Source organism: Haemorhous mexicanus, chromosome 9 (assembly GCF_027477595.1).
Source record: "Haemorhous mexicanus isolate bHaeMex1 chromosome 9, bHaeMex1.pri, whole genome shotgun sequence".
Classification (NCBI taxonomy): Eukaryota; Metazoa; Chordata; class Aves; order Passeriformes; family Fringillidae; genus Haemorhous; species Haemorhous mexicanus.
In genome coordinates, this window is record NC_082349.1 from 24420791 (window position 1) to 24441290 (window position 20500).

Consider the following 20500-nt stretch of genomic DNA (forward strand, 5'->3'; position numbering starts at 1 on the left):
TTTCCTTGGCACTGATGAATAGCTGAAACTTCAGGAAAATTTCAGTCATTAGTTCTGACTAGTGTCATTCTATAGAGAGGAATGTATGAGAATCTCTTATTCTACTCTGTACCAGCTTTGAATTTTAACACTGAAAGAGCTCAACACAACCCACTTCAGAAAAATAATTCTTTAAGAAACCTAATCAAGAGCAAGGACTGTTAAATCCTGTCCATAGCTGACTCCCTCTGAGATTTTTCTGAGGTATTTGATCACTTTTAGAAAACAAAGATGTTATCCCTGACTAACTTATCGATGTCTTGTAAGGATCAATTTATATAGGCTGCAGTATAGGTCATAAGGGGTGTGAGGGAGTGAAAGCTACTCCATAAAAATAGTTACTTAGGAATAACCTGACTTAGGCTGGAATGTCTCAAAAATATGCGAAGTTTTGCAAGGAGAGGTGAAGGTCCAAATCAGGACTTTTAAAATATTTTAATTATGAGAACACTAACTATGACACTCTAGGAAAACTTACCATACTCCACACTGAATTGCCTCGAATACTCCATATTGAATTGCTCTAAATACTCCATATCGAATAATCTTAATTATGTTGCTCCATGATTAAAGACTGAAGTATTAATTCAAACTCACGTCTGATCTCTGTTCACTTTTTACTCACACCAGATTTAATTACACTAAGTGCGCTGCCTTGCTATCGCTAAAAAGCAGTTAATGCCAAGACCAATAAAGGCACTTCTGAAGACCCAAAGCTCATAAACCCAATTTTAATTAACCAAACGTTAAAAGGCAGACACAGGAAGACAAACGTTTATTTCACGTTAGGACCGCAGAGCGGGCTGGAGATGCTGGAGAACACCTGAAGGTGTATCGTTAACAGAAACACCCCAAGTCCCGCTTCAGCTTCTGTCCCTTGTCCGAGGGGTGTGGGGATGGCGCTGGGCTCGGTGCCTCCCTGCCCGGGCTCAGCGCTTCCCTCATCCTTCGGGCTCCGGGCACGTCCCTCTGGGAGCGGTGTGCGAGCGCCCTGGAGCTCCGGGAGCAGAGCCAGCAGAGGCCGTGCATTCATCCTCGGGGCAGCGCGGTGGCGGAGCCGGGAATGAGGCGGCAATCGCCCAATTCCTGCGGCCCGCACGCTCACCCGGGTCCTCGGGGACACCGAGGGCTGCTCGGGCCGGCCCCGCTCCGGCCCGGCACCGCCACCGCCGCCCGCCCGCCCTCCAGCCCCGGGCTTGGCTGAGGGAACCACAGAGTCACCGGGCTGGAAAACACCTCTGGCACCATCGAGGGCAACCTGTGCCCAACGCCACCCTGTCAACCAGGCCGTGGCACAAGCGCAGCAGCCAGCCTTTCCTTAAACACCTCCAGGGACAGTGACTCCACCGCCCCCCTGGGTGGGCAGCCCTTTCCAATGCCTAATCCCCATTTCCGGGAAGGAATTCCTCCAGATGTGCGACCTGAGCCTCTCCTGGCGCAGCTCAGCCGCCCCCGTCCGGGCAGGGCGGTCAATAGAGCTGGGCAGTGGTGCGGAGGGAGCCCCGCAGGACGCGGTGCCGCATCCCGGGAACGGGAGAGGAAAGGGAAGGGAAAAGGATATGGATCCCTGGCGGTGGGGCAGGAGGTGTGGGCAGGGCGGGGAAGCAGCGAGCAGCCCCGGCGGCCGCCGCGCCCCGACCGTGAAGGAGGCGGAGGAGGGCGCGGGGCAGCCCGGGCACGGCGGCCCCGTCCGCGCTCCCCCTGCCCAGCCCCGGCCATGAATATGTAACTCCCCTCTATTTCCCGAGCTCCATTGCGGAGCCGCCGCTCGCCATATTGTGCTGCGGGGGCTGCGGCGGCACCGCCGGCCACGGACCGAGGCGGCAGCGGCGGGCGGTGAGCGCGGGGCCGGGCGGTGCCCGGGGCTCTCTGTCCCTGCGGGACCGGGGCGGGTGCGGAGCCGCGGGTGCCTGGGCGCGGTGTCCGAGTGGGGCTGACCCCGGGCGGGGAGGTGGCGGGGCGGCTGCCGGGGTATTCCGGCGGGGTGGGGGTCATCGTGTCCGGGAGGAGCCGTGGCCAGCGGCCCCATGGCAGTCTGGAACCCCCGTTGCCCCCAGCCCGGCCGTGCGGCAGGGCCGTGGGGCACCGAGCCGCCCCCAGGACCGGCGTGGGGCTGCCGAGCCCGGAGCAGCCGGGTATCCAGTTGTACACACATACCTATATGCACGCAGCTGTCTCCCTATGCATGCACGTAGGGATGCATATGTAGTGCATGTGTGCCGCTTGGGAGCTGCAGGCAGAGGTAGAACGCGGCTCCATCGCAGCCGCAGTACCGCAGCAGCAGCCGGCGAGCGCGGCACCGCCGCTGCCATCCCCGGCAAGGGACAGCTCACGGACACGGCCCCAAGCCGCTCCCGTGGCCCTGCGCATCGCCCCTCTAAGCAGTGCGATCCTGGGTGTGATTTACAGCTCCGCCTTCCCGGTCTTTTGTCTGTCCCGGAGCCCGTGCCGAGCGGTGCTGGCGGGGCGTGATGCTGGCGAACTGGGGCTGGGAGCCACCCGGCTGCTCCCGGGAAAATGTCGCTTCCCACAGGGCAGCAGGTGCAGAAGGACGCTGTGCCGGGAGCTGAGGATGTGTCTCCTCCCTCCACATCGCTCCCGCTGCTTCCCGTACGAATTTAGCACTTGCTTCTTGCCAAGTTTTGCGTTCTGCAGTAGCTCTTCTGGATCGCTTGCCTTCCTTGCACCAACCCTATGGCGCCGTATGTATGTGAAAAAAGCACCGAGCAATATTCTTCACGGGATTTTTGTAAGCTGTTTGTTTTTCAGACCCTCTTCTATGGAAAGTAATTGGATCAAGTGCCTAATTCCACAGAAATCCAGAGGACAGCTAGGGGAGAAAGATTATTTGCAGTATGATAATTCATAATCCAGCCCTGTTTGGAAGTGGTTGTAGCTCTGTGTGATAACTGTGCACTGCACATGGGCTTTTAAGGATTAAAGGGAATTGCTTGCATTTGAAAAACTGTGACGGGTGTGCAGGTGAAATTATTATTGCTTGGGGAGAATTCTTTGATCAAGTGTCATTCATTCAGTGACAAAGACTCGATTTGTCATAGGAGTTCCCTGCAGAGGTGCTCTGATTTGTATTCATCTGTGTTTCCATTAAAAACTTGTGTAATGAGATAATTTGACTTTCTTATACATCATGTCAAGCTCAGAGCTGACATTCAACTGTCAGCAAAGACAGAGGTGCTCCCTGTGACAGCAGCAGATATGGATAAGCAGTATATTTTGCATTAAAAATATTTGTTGGAAGGATTAACTTTTTTGGAGAGGGAGGAATTTTCTCTGGACAGCACGAGCTGCAGTGTCAGGTACAAGGTTGTGGCTGGGTGTGACTGTGACAGTGCCTTTCAGCAATGACAGACAAATCGAGAGCCCTTATGAATTGTCACAGTGTTTAATTGTCACAGTGTTTAATTAAAAAATAACTGCACACTCACAACGTTTAATAATATTATTGTCTGCATTCAAATTTATGATAATAGAGGGACACAGACATTGGAGGTATTTTTTCACTTCAGTGGCTAAAATTACTGGCCTTTGGCTTCAAAGCTTTGAAGCACCAGCTTTGCTGCAACAGCCAAGAAAAGCACTTTCTGTCACGTCTTAGAGGTGAAATAATTTGCAGGTGCCAACAAAATAAATTGCATAGGTTTCCCTTGGTCAATGATGCTTTGTGGTTTAGGAGTGTTGAGTGGTAATGGGTTGAGTATAAAGACTTGGTTGGACAGCTTGGGTGATTGGAGTAGAATTCTGGCATTTTCAGTGCTCTGCTGTTGTTGAATAGAAATACAGGCTACAGGAACGCCATCAGTCTTATATGTGAAATAGATGTTGGGCTAACTGAATTTCTTCATCTTTCTTTTAACTCCTTCCCTTGCTTAAAAAAAAATGTAATGGGGTAGGGAAAGGAGCTTTAAAAATGAGATTCCAGTCTGTGACTGCTCAGTTGTACTTTTCTTAGGAGCACAGGATCTCTTCTTACTGAAGCACCAGCTCTAGGAACATGCATGAAAGAAGCATTGGAGTAAAGGAATTCCTTGCACTTTTTTTTTCCTTAAATACCTTTTACCTATTTTTTTTCTGAATAGGTCAGCAGTTTAATAATGATGCGGACAGAGAGTAAAGAGATTGGTGAAGAGATGCTGTTGAGCCTCAGCTTGCTTCTCCTTGGTTTTCTGTTGATTCAAATAACTGGCTGTCAGAGCTGACCTTAAATTCTTAATTTTCGAAGGAATGAGCAGCATTTGATGTTGTGGAGCTGTTTAGACTTGTTGCAATGGAGAAATATTTTAGGAATTACCCCTGTCTGCTTTCCCCCCACTTGTGGATCCTGGAGCTCTCTTGCAGACAGCGGGGAGTTAGCAGTAGTGTTCTGCTAACTAATTAAAACCTAATCATTCTTTACTGTTCACCTCTTGGGGATAACATTGCACTCTTTTGTGTAAGTATTGGTTTAAACTGTGTTAAATATTGCTCCTGCAGTACTGTTTACAAAATGGACAGTCTTACTTGTGGGGGAGTCCTTGAAACACAAACTGTTCTTTGCTGTTGCCCAGCTTTAGGTGAGAGCTGCCTGCTTGCCAAGTTCTCTGTTTTGCTTTTATATATTTATTGCAGCTATTAAGTCAATCAGACATAAAATTGCTTGAGTCTTTTTGTCTCTCAATTGTTGTGGGGGAGTTTATTTTCTGTTTATTAATAACCAAGCTGTCTTTTTGTTCTCATCAAGAAAATTCTATCACTGTTGGTTGTGGCTTCACTGCCAAGTGGGAGAGCAATCCTTATGGCTCTCTAACATAGCTCTTGGAAGGAACCTGGAATCCTGCGCATACTTCTGGCAGAACCAGTCACAGCATTTGTGAAGATGGAAAAGATTCTGAATTGTGGTGCATGGATGTTCATAGAATTTTTGTTAAAATGTACAGAAAATTTAAAGGCCGCAACAGAGGTACTGAAATAATTAAACTTCACCTTACTGATTGAAGTGTTCAGATCTTGCCTTTGGCAGCTGTTAGTTCAAGGACACAACAAGAGAGTGGTTAGCGACAAAGAAATGTGCCAGCAAAGCAGGGCAAGGAAAAATTAAAAACTAAATCTCATTACAAATATCCTAAGGCAACCCATATAATGAATTGTTTGTTCAATTTAGTTGCTGTGACGGATTCAACTTTCTGGAGTTTGAAGCTTTACTTTTGTTTGCTCCCAAAAGTTTTCAGTCCTTTATCCCTCCTGTTCTGATCTGGTACAGCACTGAAATGAATTTTAGAAAGGAACTTTGGCTTTTCTCCTTCCCAGCTGGTGATTAATTCTGAAGTCCAAGGTTAATTTAAGAGATAAAGAACTTCATTTTTGAAACTCACCTGGGTAGTCACACACATACTATACAGTACCATGCTTGATAATACGAAAAACTTGGCGTAAAATTTAACAAGCAGGAGATAAAATCACAATTCTACTCATTCCCCCAGAGTTCTGCTTAGTATTGTTGCTTCACAGGGCTAAATTATAGCTTGGCCTTTTTCCTTTTTATATGAGTTCTTGGCAAAGTTCTTTGGCACATTTGAGGTCAAGTGTTTGCCTGATCTATTGACCCACATCAACAGTGAAAAGTTGCTGTTCCTGTAACAGTTCTGGGTTTTGTTTCTACTCCTGGCAGAAGGCATTAATGTTGTAACATATTTTCATCCTACTTTGGATGAGATATAGGTGATGTGAAAGGCTAAGTTCCAAGATTTGAGCTATAATCATTAAAATAATCTTACTCCCTGATGCATTAGAACAGTGGGCAGTGTTTGCTTTTATGTGTGCATGTGAAACCTGAAAAGTTTTCAAATTAATCCTTTAAAAAAAGGAAAGAAATCTAAGCTTTATAATTTAGGAATAGCCTGGGTTTGACATGTGATGAGTTCAGGTGAATTCTGGACACCTTAGAGGCAACTGATGATATAGATGGTTCTCTGGAAATGTCATGGTATTTTTATGTATTCCAGTTTTTCTAGCTGAGCAGATATCTCAGAGAGTAGGGTACAGAACTGGGAATGAGGAGCTGTCACTGAGGAGTGAAGCTTATTGACAGGAATGGAGTGATCTGGGAGGTGGTATGAAGAAGCCAGATACATGCAGAGTACAGACCTTGTTAGAATAAACTGAAATTTGAGCCTCAGCTCCACAGGAGGGGGATGTACCTGGACTCAGGGTGCTTCAGTGCTGCTATACTTTCCTGCTGTAAATATGCAGAGAAGCACCAACCTAAAATCAGTCACATCTTTGTGTCATGTCCAGAAGTACATGGCTGTTCCTGACACTCATAAAACAGCCTGGAGTTTGATCAACAGTTTAATTTGGTACTTTATTTTCCCCTGTTGCCCTTGACATCTAAACCAGGGGGATTATGTCCCTTTGGACACTTATGTCAGCATGGGATTCATAGAGCCCTTCCAGAGGTGTCCAGATGCACAGCAGATGGTTTGTGTGAGGTCACACTCCAGTATCTCCAGGGCAGGAGCAGCAGCTTGACAGCCAGATTGGAAATGCTGCCCAACTCCATGGATTGATCCATCTCAGGGCCAGGGAATTGTGAGTGGCTGTTAGCTGGAAGATTCCATATCTCAAAGGCAAAACTCCTTTTCTTAGGAGAGTAAATAACAGCTGAGAAGCTGTAAAAGACCATGTGCTTCCAAGCCCATGGGTTTCAGAAATGCCAGTATTATTTTTTCCCTCAGTCAGATGTCATCACATAACTTCAGAGTGGATACTAAACATACTAGATTATAATCCACTACCAGTTGTCCTGGATTACAGCTGGATGTAAAGCTATCCGAACTGCCAGGGAAGTGCAGGGAAGGTTAATTCCTTCAGATAATGTCTTCCAGATTGTGTGGATTTTTTTTCAAATCAAGCTCTAAGCCAACAGGTAAGACCAGAAAAAACCTTAAATTTCAGAATGCTTTAATTGAATAATTTGAAATGAATGATTGAGTTGAGTACTCTGTGAAAACGTGGTCTGTTCCCAATACTAGTCATAATGTGAGAGAGAGTAAAACTTAAAGCTCTAAACCTGTTAAACTTCCAAGTAACTGCACTATGAATACCTGTTTTTAAAGGAATTAATTCTTAGGAAGAAAAACCTGAAATGGTTGAAGGTGCTGTTGAATTTGGCACACTGAATAGAGGTCTAACTGTCTTACTGTTTTAAGTCTAAATATTTACCTTTTACAACTTGGAACAGAAATCAGTTATTTCTAAGATTTTAATAATCTCTAAAAATATGTGTAATTTTTTTTTTTTTTTTTAAAGAGCCTGATGCAATTTTTTTCCTCATAAGTGTTTGTTTTTTTTTTTTTTCATGAAAGTATCACAGAAAGTTGAATGGGGGTGGTGTGGTTATAATAACACCTGATCTGGGTTTGTGGGTTCTCTCTCCAGCTGCTTGGTACCATTCCAGCCTTTCTCTGATCTCAAGGTGTGCTGACACAATCACACTGCAGATGCTCTCTAGCCTTTGTCTGGGCTAAAACAGGCCCTGCAGAGCATTTTGGAGCATAATCCAGGTTGTGAGGGATCCCTGATGGCATCTCTTGCTCCCTGTTTAAAGCAGGACCACCATCAAGGTTAGTGCTGGGCTAGAGCTCAGCAAATGTTGTATATTCAGAACTGACACATTTTCAGCAATAGGACTAAGGAGCTGTTACTTACTGGTGGATCTGAGGGTGGAAACCTGTGAAAAATAAGCTGGGAAGGGCAGGAGCAGAGAAGTGGTGGTGCTGAGCTCCTCCTCTGGCTGCCCACAGATCTGACTGCTCTAAGTGCTGTCAGCTGGATTTTATTTTTACTGGACAGCTTCAGGAGTGGGATATACAAATGCCCACTCTACTTCAGTCACGACTATGTTGGAGTAAATAATTAGGTGTATTTCAGTGTAAGAGAGGTTGTGGAGTGGATGTGGTGTGTTACAAGTGTGCTGGAGTTTTTTATCCAAACACATTTGGAAGAAGAAGGACATCCCAGCATAAATTCCCCAGCCAGTGAGCAGGCAGGAGATCCAAGGACCTTTCAGACAGGGTGTAGATCCTTACTGTTATTTTTTCCTGTAACTACCTGTTTTCCAACATTTCAGGAACAAGACTTACTTTCTTAAATTTTTAAATCCCAACTGGTTTTCTTCAGATTTGTAGAGGTGTAATATGTTGGTTTATCAGTCATCTCTGGCTTTGATAGTGACAGATGTGTGTACCCTGTAATTAGGGAGTTTGTGCCTAGGGTTTTTGCTGTGCCTGAAGACTGAGTCAGTCTGAAGGGTTGCAGGGGTGCATATAATATTAAGGTGGTTTTCTTAATTATTGACAAGAATGGCCCTCTGTCCACAGCATTAATCCAAACAACTACTGCTTGTTGGTGGCTCTGAGAGAGAGAGAGAGGTTTGGTCTGCCAGAGGGCAGGGTTAGATGGGATATTGGGAAGAAATTTCTGCCTGTGAGGGTGGGGAGGCCCTGGCACAAATTACCCAGAGAAGCTGTGGCTGCCCCATCCCTGGGGATGTCCAAGGCCAGTTGGACAGGACTTGGAGCAACCTGGGATAGTGGAAGGTGTCCCTGCCCATGGCAGGGGGTTGAAACTGGACGATCATTTAGATCCCTTCCAATCCAAATTGTTTTGTCATTCTGTAAATGTGGTTTCACCCCAGTTAGCCCGTTGTTGTGTGACTGGTTGCTTTTCTCTTATATCCAGAGGGAACAGGCAAGTCATAAAGGTAAAAAGATGATAAAAAGTCTAAGGTTGTGGTGTGTTAGAAGTTTTTTCAAGAAAGGCTCATAGGGGTGTCTGACCACGTTGTTCCTGGTGCTTGCATGTGTGACTGTGAAGAAGCGATCTCACCTTCCTTATGAAGTGGAAAAGATGTGAAATGTTGAACAGGTGAAAAGTGGGTATTGTTGATGTGAAATCTGTTACATAGTTTGAACTGGGAAAATGAGTGTGCGAAACATGTCATGTAAGACTTTTTTGAAAAAAAATGCCAAAAGGGATGCAGAGGAAGAGTGAACTATGCCAGTGATGTTAGGAATGTGGAATTTCACTGGACTAAATTTCCAGACTGAAGAACAAATGTAAAGTTTGACATTTGTTTCTCAATCTTCTGTCCCTTTGCCAGTAGTTAATAAAAGGTCTGTTGTACCTCCGGTGTAGAAACTTTACACTTCGTATTTTTCCCTTTGAACACAGTGTCAAGAACAGGAAGATAATCTTCCTTCAGCTCATGAAAAACTTCCTACTTCTATAGCTCTAGAAACAATCAGTCAGTGTGACCTGAGCCATGCATGATTTCCTGCTTCAAATCTAGTAGCAGTGGGCTGTCCTAAAAGGAAACTGAAGAGTCAGCTAAATGCAGAGGTGCTTCCCACCTCACTTCCCCAAACAAATGGAGATCATTCACTGATGCAAGACCTGAAGCAATGGTTCACTGGTTTTTGTTTGTGACTGCTGGTTGGTACTTGGTGGCTGTTACATGGTCAGTGCAGTTTTGTGTCAAAATGCCTCTCCTGACTTTGGAGATGGATGTTTGATCCTGGTGCCAGCTGTGGGTGTTGTTGGGTTAGATTTCAGCAGTGTGAGGAAACACAATCCAATCTGAGAGTCACCAGTGCCAGAGGGAAGAGAAGTCAGGCCTCGTTCACTTGCATTTCTCAGGGATGATACAGATAGGGAGATTGTAGGGGATCAGGGGAAAAGCTGAGCAGCCTTACTTACTGGTCATCAAGAAGAGTAAAAACTCCATGGAGTATAATTTGTGTTGTTGATCCAGCCTGTTTGAATTGACATGTTTCCTCAGATTTCCCTTGCCAGAGGCAGAGAAGGTGTTTGGTAGTGACAGGATAGGCTGTGTGGATCTCTGCAGCTTTCAGCTAGCTTTAAGGCCACTGGTTTTCTTCTTAAAATTTGAAAGTACTATCACTGCAGCCCTTAGGGTGAGAGTGAAGCACTTGGCATCTCAGATGAGAAGGATTTTGAGTAAAGCTGCTCATTTACTCATCAAGACAGCTGTACAGAGTCCTGTGCAGTGTAGCCTCGGGCTTGTAGGTATGGCTGCAGGATAAATTCCAGGCTCATTGAGGCTGGAAAACACCTCTAATATCTTCCAAGTCCAAGATGTGCCAGATCCCTGCTGTGTCCCCACCACCAGAGCACTGAGTGCCATGTCCAGGCCTTCCTTGGACACCTCCAGGGATGGGGACTCCACACCCCCCTGGGCAGTCCCTTCAGTGCATGACCACTCTTTCCAGGAAGAAATGCTGGTGTTAATGTGGTTGCTCTGCAATGGACGGGTTTGGTGATGGCCTGGCCCCCAGAGCTGCTGCTCTGTGTTAGCCAGCACATGAGGAATTACCTGTACACACAGGGGATGCTGGGATGAGCTCTTCACTCAGATGTGGAGAGCGGCTCATGTCTAGGACAGGCTGCATCCTCTGGGGCTCTGCTGTCTTGGTCCATGAGCTCCAACAGGTTTTGGCAAGGGTTGTGGTGAGCAGCTTCATGAGTTTCTTTCAGCAGCTGAAATGATGGTTAATTGAATGTCTCAGGTTTAAAAGCACACAAGAATGGTATCCAGTGCAGACACAGAATGATGTTTGGCCTCTGTTAGAACAATATAAAAAAATCCTTATCCCTGAGCATTTAGCTTCCTGTACACCTGGAATTGCCTTAAATATTAGTGGAAATCAGAACACAGAGAATCAGTGTTTCCCTTCTTTGCTGAGATGTGTTACTTAATACCATCATTAAATTCATACCACTGAATAAGTGAAATAAACCACTGACAGGACAGCCCAGTGCTTCAGTCTGCAGCTGGGGATGTGGTGGCTTCTCAGCTCTACTGGGCTGGAGAGGTCTTAACTGGACATGGGACTTCTGTGATCCCCACAGAGAAGCATGTCTCTTGTGACAAGTAAACTGTGGTTATAGGGCACAATGTTTACACAGGAAATTGGAGTTGGACTCTGAGAGGAATTGGAGTGACATAAAAAGGGAGAAGGGCTTCAGACTGACAGGGGGTACGTTTGCATTGGGTATTGGAAGAAATCCTTCCCTGTGAGGGTGGGCAGGCCCTGGCACAGGGTGCCCAGAGAAGCTGTGGCTGCCCCTGGATCCCTGCAAGTGTCCCAGGCCAGGTTGGATGGGGCTTGGAGCAGCCTGGGCTAGTAGAAGGTGTCCCTACCCATGGCAAGAGGTGGAACTGGATGGTCTTAAAGCTTCCTTCAAACCCAAAGTATTCCAGGATTCTGTGATTCCACTTAATAGACATAATAGTGGATGTTGTTTTTTTAGGTCAGGCTTTTTTTCCCTCCTTCCTCAAAAAGAAGCAAAGTACCAAGTGAGAAAACTCTGATTTCTGTGCCTGGATGAAAGTAGATCTAATACTCTGCACAGCTTATCTTGCTTTTCCCTTTACAATTAATTAAAGCTTATATAGTAACCTTGTTCTCCAGAGAGTTTGGGCCTTTTCATAGAGAACTTAATGAGTTGGAAAATAGATTATAATGTATGTGGTAGATGCCAATAGAAAATGCATTTGGCTGCTGAACTGAAGGGTCTGGAAACGCAGATTTAAAGAAGGAATGAAAGCACTTCTACTTCTTCCACCTTCAAAAAAGGTCTGCAACTGCAGTCTTGCCACATATATTATTAAAATTATTTTTTTAAACATTGCACTGTCTGGGATAAGTTTTCCTGCTCAAGGCAGGCATTTTTGGAGTAATGGGAAGCAATGCCTCCTCTCACCCAGCATAAAAGTATTTTCTGTTCAGAAACATAATTTCTTCTGTCACTTTGTAGACTTTTTCACATCTGCAGTGACTCTGTGTGGTAATTTTGCCTCATCTCATACAATAACAGTGAAATTTTGATGGAACAACAGTGCAGTTTCTCTTTGGGTTTTCAAAATTAATTATTATTATTATTATCATCATCATTATAGTGACTGAGTTTCTCTTGACCTTTCAGTATCCTTAAAACTTCTGCTGGGAAAGCCCATGCATCGGATGTGTTTTGAAGAAGGAAAAGCCCTCGTGGTGTGCTCCAGTGAGCACATTTGACTGGTGTGCTGTGTCCTGTCTCATTTTGCTCTTCCCCTGGGTGTAGGAAGCAGACCCTGCTTGACCCATGTGCATGTTTGGAAGTGGATGTTTGAGGAATATTTTCCGCATCAGGTGGCATTTGTGGCCCGTGTTCTCTGGGCTTCAGTTCTGTGTCACTTTTGTTTAACAACTGAATTGATTTTTGCCAAGTGTTCATGGCTGAGCAGCTCTCCCAGTTCTCCTGGAGTGGTACAAGCAGGGGATTATCCTTGTGTGACACAGCAGAGCCTGGTACGTGGGGGGACTGGTGTTCCCTGGAGCCTCTGCTGGGCTGAACACACGCTGCTGTGGCTTGGGAGGGGAGAGGATCCTGAGCCAGACTCACCTGAGTGCTCAGCCCCTGTCCTTTCTTTCCCCAGCCATGTCTCAGGCCGTGCAGACCAACGGGACACAGCCTCTGAGCAAGACCTGGGAACTCAGTCTGTACGAGCTGCAGAGAACACCCCAGGTAATCACAGAGCTCTGGGACTGCTGGGCTTGGGAGGCACCTCTGGAGCTCACCCAGCCCAACCCCCTGCCCAGGCAGGGTCACCCAGAGCAGGTGACACAGGGTCACATCCAGGGCAGTTTGAGATATCTCCAGAGAAGGGGACTCCACTCCCCGGGCAGCTGTTCCAGGGCTCTGCACCTTCCAAGGAAAGAAGTTCTTCCATGTGTTGAGGTGGAGTTTGTTGTGTTTTAGTGTATGGCCATTTTTCCTCATCCTTTACATCCTTACAAATATCAGAGCTTTACCCACTGGCAGCTCTGAACAAAGTCTGGCACTGTTCTCTGACACCCCTTGGAGATATTGCTGAGACTCCCCTCTCAGTCCTCTCTCCTCCAGACTGACCAGGCCCAACTCCCACAGTCTCTCATCATCAGGGAGATGCTCCAGACCCCTCATCCCCCAGGGCAGCTTCCTTGCCTGCCCTAGACCCTCTCCAGCAGCTCCTTATGTTTATTGTGTGTTGCAGGGCTGGCAGCACTGAGGTTTTGTGTGCTCGATGTGTTTGTGTGTCGTGTCTCTTTATGTATTCCCTGGGGTAAAACACATTGTCTCCATGAGGAAGGGACTCAATCCCAGGAAAGAACCTTTCCCTTCTTTGCTGCCAGGAAGCCATCACAGATGGCCTGGAGATCGTGGTGTCCCCCCGGAGCCTGCACAGCGAGCTCATGTGTCCCATCTGCCTGGACATGCTCAAGAACACCATGACCACCAAGGAGTGTCTGCATCGCTTCTGCGCCGACTGCATCATCACTGCCCTCAGGAGCGGGTACGTGAGCACAGCCAGGGGGCATGGCCGGGGCACAGGGGAGGGACACTGCCAGGATGCGGTGGGGACAACACTGCCAAGGCATGGGGAGGGGACATTGCCAGGGCATGGGAATTGGGACACTGCCAAGGCATAGGAATGGGACACTGCCAAGCCATGTGGAGGGGATGCTGCCAAGGATGTGACACTGCTGGGAAGAGGGATGGGACGCTGCCAGAGGACAAGAAGGGGATGCTGCCAGGGGTAGGGATGAACACCGTGGGGGAAAGAAGGCTTGGACAGTCCATTTCACTTCAGGTGGAAGTGTCCTTTGCAGGGGGTTGATGTGGGACAGTCACTGTGCACTGGGAGTTTCTGAATGTGCAGTACACCTTTCAAATCCTGTTTTTCCATGCTCAGCCATCCCTGAAAGACAGATCCAATTGCTTCCTCATGAAAAATCATTTCATAATTCTGTTTCTTACAAGGAGTTGAAGTCCTTTTTTCTGTTCTTTCCATCCCTTAGATCCAGTAGCAATAAAACAAAAATACACATTACTGACAAAACTGTGTTTCATTTCCCTTATTCTTCCTTTTCCTAACAATAAATTTCAAATTATGTGGCCTTCAGCCATTTCAAATTATGTGTCCTGTGAGTGTTGGAAATCATGGCATCATAGAATCCCAGGATGGTTTGTCTTGGAAGGAACTTTATAGCCCATTCAGTCCCACCCCTTCCACTATCCCTGGTTGCTCCAAGCCCTGTCCAGCCTGGCCTTGGACACTTCCAGGGATCCAGGGGCAGCCACAGCTTCCATGGGCACCCTGTACCAGGGCCTCACCACCCTCACAGGGAAGAATTTCCTCCTAAGACTCTGCCTCAGTATAATTTCCATTAGACATCCATTTTTTCTAGGTAAATATCCATCCAGAAAATGAAGAGAAGAAGGGAACTTGGGACTTCTGATCTCTTCAGTCTAAATAGTTTGCTCAAACACAGTTTAAAATAAAAGAGCAGCAGGGAGAGATATGTTTGGGATCTTTGTTTAAATATCTGCAACTACCTGATGTGTCAAGAGACAGAAGCCCCCATCCAGATTTACTATAAATACTGAGTCTTAGTGAGCACCTTGACCAAGAATGGAAGCAGAAGGGCAGAGTTTTGTTACTGCTGGTAAGTTAAGTGTTGTTTGCTTCCTTCTTGCCTACGTCCAGGAACAAAGAATGTCCCACATGTCGCAAAAAGCTCGTTTCCAAAAGATCCCTGCGGCCAGACCCCAATTTCGACGCTCTCATCAGTAAGATTTACCCCAGCCGGGATGAGTACGAGGCTCATCAGGAGAGGGTGCTGGCCAGGATCAGCAAGCACAACAACCAGCAAGCCCTGAGTCACAGCATCGAGGAGGGATTAAAGATTCAGGCTATGAACAGGTACATAATCACCTTATTTGCCTTTAGGCTAAAAATACAATGCCTGACCTCATGCCCTCTGGAGCTTGAGAATTTTCTCCTCTGATATCTGCCCAAACAATTTTTAACCTTTGGCAAAAGGATTTTTAACAATTTGTCTACTATCAGAAATCTCTGTATCATTCCCTGCAACTTCTGTGGCAGCCTGATAGAAACTTGAACTTAGCTTTACCCAATTATGGCTGTCATGTCTTAGATAAGAAACCATAACACCATAAATCCTGTACCAAAATGCTACCCTTACATGCCAGTAAATGCACAGAATACCAGGACTTGAGGCTTAGTTGTGACTTAATTCACAGGCTTGAATATGTGGTGTTTACACTATGGTGAAATTCCAGATGTGCCTTTAAACCTAAGAGAGGCAGCTGGGAGAGAGACTCCAAACTTTTAATGATAAAGCATGGTATGATTTAATAATTCTAATGATTATCATAATCAAACCTAATCTAATTTCATCCGTGCTTGGATGAAAAACACCTGTGTGAAGTTAAAACAGTCTTAAAACGTAGCTAAAAAGTGTTTGAGGGACATGAAAAAATGAATACTTCTGTCTATGAGTACCTTTCATCTACTAAAGAATTAATACTAGTAATTTTTTTAACTTTAAATGTCTCTGAAATGTTCAGTGCTTGTGTGTGCCACGTGCCTCACTTAGGGAGGAGGTGTGTTGTGACCTGGCTGGATTCTGGATGGGTCAGGCTGTATCTCTGCCTGTTTGTGGCCAGGTTGCAGCGGGGCAAGAAGCAGCAGATTGAGAATGGCAGCGGGGCCGAGGACAACGGTGACAGCTCCCACTGCAGCAATGCCTCCACACACAGCAACCAGGAAGCTGGGCCCAGCAACAAGAGGACCAAAACTTCAGATGACTCTGGGCTGGAGCTGGACAACAACACCACCACTGTGGCCATAGATCCCGTGATGGACGGGGCCAGTGAGATCGAGCTGGTGTTCAGGCCTCACCCCACCCTCATGGAGAACGATGACAGTGCACAGACAAGGTCAGTGATCCCTTGCCATCTCCAGGTATTCTGCTGCCATTTCCTGGTGATTCGGTTTTCCATCACTTCCTGGGGCTTCTGAACATCAATTTATTTCAGTCATACCACATCCTGTTTAACTGTATCACAGGATGAAGTGGCAGGGACCTTAAAGCCCATCCAGTGCTACCCCCTGCCATGGAAGGGACACCTTCCACTGTCCCCACTTGCTCCAAGCCCTGTCCTTGGACACTTCCAGAGATCCAGGGGTAGCCACAGGTTCTCTGGGCAACCTTTGCCAAGGCCAGATGCAAGTAAGCACTCTTCCCTTCTTTCTGTTCCAAGTCAGGTTGATGGTACTGCTCAACTATTATAAAAAAAACTGTCACAAGCTATTTTAAGCCTTTGATCACAAATAAAGATGTTTTTAAGGTTCTTCTTAAAACCTTAAGTTGCAGTTCAGTAGTGGAATGATGGTGTTAAATCAGCCTCTTTTTACTTACTCTAAGATTCTTTGGGAATAAACAAACCTTCTATAAGTGTCAGCAGTTTCCAGAGCAGTTTTGTGTCAGCAGGATTTGCAGGCTGGCAGCTTTTCCTGACTTTTTTTGTTCATAATCCAGTCCAAGCACAGATTGCAAGTTTTGGCTCACAGCAGTGAGTTGTTTTATGGTGTTTCCTCAGGTCTTTTCTTGGCTTTGTCTGCTGATGAGACATCTCTCTGTGATGTGTGTGTAAATCTATGCAAAGCTTCAGCTGGGAACTGTCTCTAAAAGGCCTTTTCACAGCTGACCTTTAATGTTTGGGGCGTTGCAGATGGCTTTTCCCACAGCTGCTGCTCAGTCATTATTGACAATCCGTGGAAATTCTTGCGCTTCCCTTGGCTGCTGTCACAGGTACATCAAGACCTCGGGCAATGCTACAGTTGATCACCTGTCCAAGTACCTGGCAGTGAGGCTGGCCTTGGAGGAGCTGCGGAGCAAAGGCGAGTCCAACCAGATGAACCTGGACACGGCCAGTGAGAAGCAGTACACCATCTACATCGCCACCGCTGCCGGCCAGTTCACCGTAAGCACCGTGCCACCCGGCCGGCCCCAGCCCTGCCCGCACTCCTGCTCAAAACACACTCAGCTGGCCTCACAGGAAGATTCATGGCACCAGCTTACTGAGCAACACAGCAGTTGCTTTTTGGGAAAAAGCTTGGTTGGTAGAAAAGGAGGCATAGAATTTAATTGGGGAAGGTGCAGCGATTGCACCAACCACGACCTAGCTTACGCCATTCTTCTCCAATTAAAATTGAAGAGGGGGAAAAATATTACTTCATTTGAGAATCTTTGTGTTTTTTAGCTTATAACTTGTTGCTGTCATCTTATTGCAAAGCTCCCATACCTTCTCAGTGATTTCTCGTGGGTAGCTCCTTGCAGCACTGACTACTTCTTCCTCACAGCACAGCCAACAAACTTCAACAACTCCCTTCTCACCCACCTAACCCACTCTTTTATAGCACTCATCCTTATTGGACACAGCTGTGGCCTGTTAAGGGCAGGCCTGTTCCTAATCTTTGGTAATTAGTGCAGCTGCAGCTCGTCAGGGGTGAGACTACCTTCTGCACCATCTTTATTTTCTTACATTCTATCCCCCCACAACTTGTGCCACATTACTGGTGACTCCAAGTCAACACATAGAAGCATTGATTTAAGTGGCCTGTTTCACAGCACAACACCAGATAACCTAATTTATTCCTGTTTTGCTGTTCTCTTCTAGGTGCTAAATGGGTCCTTTTCCCTGGAACTGGTCAGTGAGAAGTACTGGAAAGTGAACAAACCCATGGAACTGTACTATGCTCCCACCAAGGAGCACAAATAAGTGCTGGGAAACTGGGATAGAACTAACTCTTTTTATAGCTATGACTTCTTTAATATTAAAATAAGGCACCACCAGTATCTTCATGGACAGCACACATGGTGCCTTCAGGCACTCTACTCAGTAATATGACTAGACAGTATTCTGGGCTGTATTTAATTTAGTCTTTGGGTTGGGTTTTTTGATTTTCCCTAGGAGACTAAATGACCTCCAGTGCATTCCAGTGTTTGAGATGCTTTTTTGTTCCTAATGCATGATATCTGATCCAGTGTTCCAGTTTGGAATGGTTTCGTTTTGTCCAGGTAAATCTGGATTTCTGCTCCATCAGACACAGTTACAGTAGCCTCTGTGAAGTGTGGAGTGTTGGCTGGCCAAGGAAGTCTGTTCAATAGTAGCATATGCCAAGGAATGTGTTAAATGTTGGAATTTGGTGATTGTTATCCATCTGAAGAATTGATTGGTAGAGAATGGATTTGGAATAGTCTTGCAGCTAGAGGTAATCTGATTCCCTAGGAAAGGTTCATTAAGACATTCTCGTGTGAACAAAGGTGAATTTTGCATCTTGTGAGAGGTATTGCTGCCCATGGCAGGGGCTTGGACCGAGATGGTGTTTAAGGTTCATTCCAAGTCCAACCATCCTGGGATTCTGGGATTCCAAAGAGAGCTGCAGTGAGAAAACTGACACTTTAAAACCTTGCTGTTTACTGGTTTTGTTTTTAATGGCTATTTCAGTCAAAAACCACCCAAACAGCCCAAACCCATAACTCTTCCCCACGCAAGACATGCCAGTCTTGATTCCTGCCTGGCCCTTCCTGCAATGTTGCCCTGTCCTCACAGCTGAACTGAAGGAAATCTGCATGTTTCATAGCCCTGCTCTTTTCCCTAGAGTAGGATCTCAGTTGTGAATGTTCTGTAAAGAACTGTCCAGAAAACTTTTTTGTTAAAGCAAATTCCCCAAATTCCAGCACACAGCCATCAAAATGCTTTGCTTTGGGGAATTGTACCACCCCAGCAGGGACCTTTCCCAGTGTCAGCGTGAGTAGGGAAGACTTCAGTTGTAAGCTGCTTCAAGATTCTACTTTTGTTACTTTGCCATAGCTTTAGCAAACATGGCTTAGCACTTTGGAAGACAACTTCAGTACTTGACAAAGTTTACCATTTGGTGTCTTACTTTTAGGCTCAAGTTTTCCAACTTGGCAGTGGGCTATGCTGTAAGGCCCAGTAGCTGCTGATCATTTGCATGTACAGCCCCTGTACCCTGGTTCTGGACCTTGCTGTGGCTCTGAGGGGGCAGATTGACCTGTTCCACATCCTGTCTGAATGGAAGCTGTCACCACGAGGTTGGTTCCCTTTGCTCTAAGACTTGCTGATGAACCCTCCCGTTTGCCCCTGAGGCTTGAAGCAAAAGAGTTGGTGGCAAGTGGGAAGCACCAGGCTTTACTCCACAGTGTGTGGTTTACACTCCTCCTGTGTCCTGCCTGGACTCCCACTGGCTTTGGCATGTGATACAAAAGTATTCTGCTGCTCGGGAATTCTCCTGGGAAGGACTTGCCCTTCCCTGGCTCTGGGCTTTCCTAGCACTTGTAAATGGTGTCCCTGCTGGCTGCTGTTCAGATCATCTTTATCCGGCTGTGGAAACTACACAGGCTTCTTTGAGTAACTTAATTATTTCCTCTGTCTGGAGAGCCTTGGGCTTCCGTGACATGAAGAGTTCAGGCCCCCAGAGCACAGAGGGGCAGCTATTAGGGACCTGTTTTTGCTGAGTTTGTGAAGCGTTGCTGTATAGACTGTAGTGCATGTCCATGGACTATAACGGGGGGTGGGGGAGTGGCTGTGCTAAATGCTTTAAACTTACTGGGGAGAACTTCTAGATTAGTGCCAGCATCCCTCCTGGGGGGAGCTGAGGGGAGGGACAGTCCCTTAAGCAAGAGAGATTGTGTGAAGCTGAGCAGTCTGTCTAGGAGCTGTCACTTTGTCTCCAGTTCTTTTGAAAAGCGTGAGAGAATGTGAAGCTTTTATTTTCATGTTGTAGTGAATTTCCTGAATATTTATGTTCTTTAAATATTATATATATAATGTAGTTGTTTGATTAAACCATTGATTGCACTGTGACTCTTTAGTGCTATAAACTATTTTATTTTCAAAATGCCATTATTCTTCCCCTTTTTAAAGCCATGTTCTTTTGTAAGTACATAATGTGTGTTACGTACGGGTAAGCCTAATATCCAACTAAAGTATCTCCTATCAAACTAAAGTCCCACTGAAATGCTCAAATTGACAATAAAAGCAAAAATGTTATCAACAACCTGTTGGGAATTGCAGTGCTGCTTCCTCTTCTGGTTGATGAAGGACCCCCTCTGGGTAGTGTTTTTGTTCATGCTGCCACGCCTGGGGCTGTGCAGGTGCAGCTCAGCTCCACCAGTGGTGGCTTTTACAGTCCCCTGAGAGCAGCTCAGCTCCTGAGCCTTGAGTGAGAAAAAGGGACACACAGAAGTTATCAGCTCTTCCGCTGACCTGTCACAGGTGCTGCTGTTTCAACCAGATCCTGCAGCCTGAGGAAGGGGATGAAGGATTTTCACAGCACTCAGGTTAAGCCCAGCAACTTTGGGTGCATTTAACTAGTAGGCAGCTTCAGTCAATAGCAGCAGAGACCAACTGTAATGAACCCCCTTCAGCTGAGGTGCAGTATTTAGAGAGATCAAATTTTGTTTCTTTTGTTTTCTCTCTACATTCACCAAAACTTTTAACCAGAGGATGCACGTTGAGTTAAGAGGCA

At 46.3% G+C, this 20500-nt stretch overlaps 1 protein-coding gene across 3 annotated transcripts; it reads left to right on the forward strand.

Moving 5' to 3' along the window:
- The first annotated feature begins 1655 nt into the window (after positions 1 to 1655).
- On the forward strand, positions 1656 to 20029 carry RNF2 (ring finger protein 2). Of its 3 annotated transcripts, none has more exons than XM_059854548.1 (7): positions 1656 to 1875; positions 12536 to 12624; positions 13272 to 13432; positions 14627 to 14842; positions 15610 to 15882; positions 16758 to 16929; positions 17626 to 20029. In XM_059854548.1, the coding sequence occupies exons 2-7, from the start codon at positions 12538 to 12540 to the stop codon at positions 17725 to 17727; spliced, it is 1011 nt and encodes a 336-aa protein (XP_059710531.1). In that variant the 5' UTR covers positions 1656 to 1875; positions 12536 to 12537; the 3' UTR covers positions 17728 to 20029. The 3 variants fall into 3 exon arrangements, with proteins under 3 accessions (XP_059710531.1, XP_059710532.1, XP_059710530.1); XM_059854549.1 differs by lacking the exon at positions 1656 to 1875 and adding an exon at positions 2512 to 2745; XM_059854547.1 differs by lacking the exon at positions 1656 to 1875 and adding an exon at positions 2767 to 2788.
- Positions 20030 to 20500: the final 471 nt, after the last annotated feature.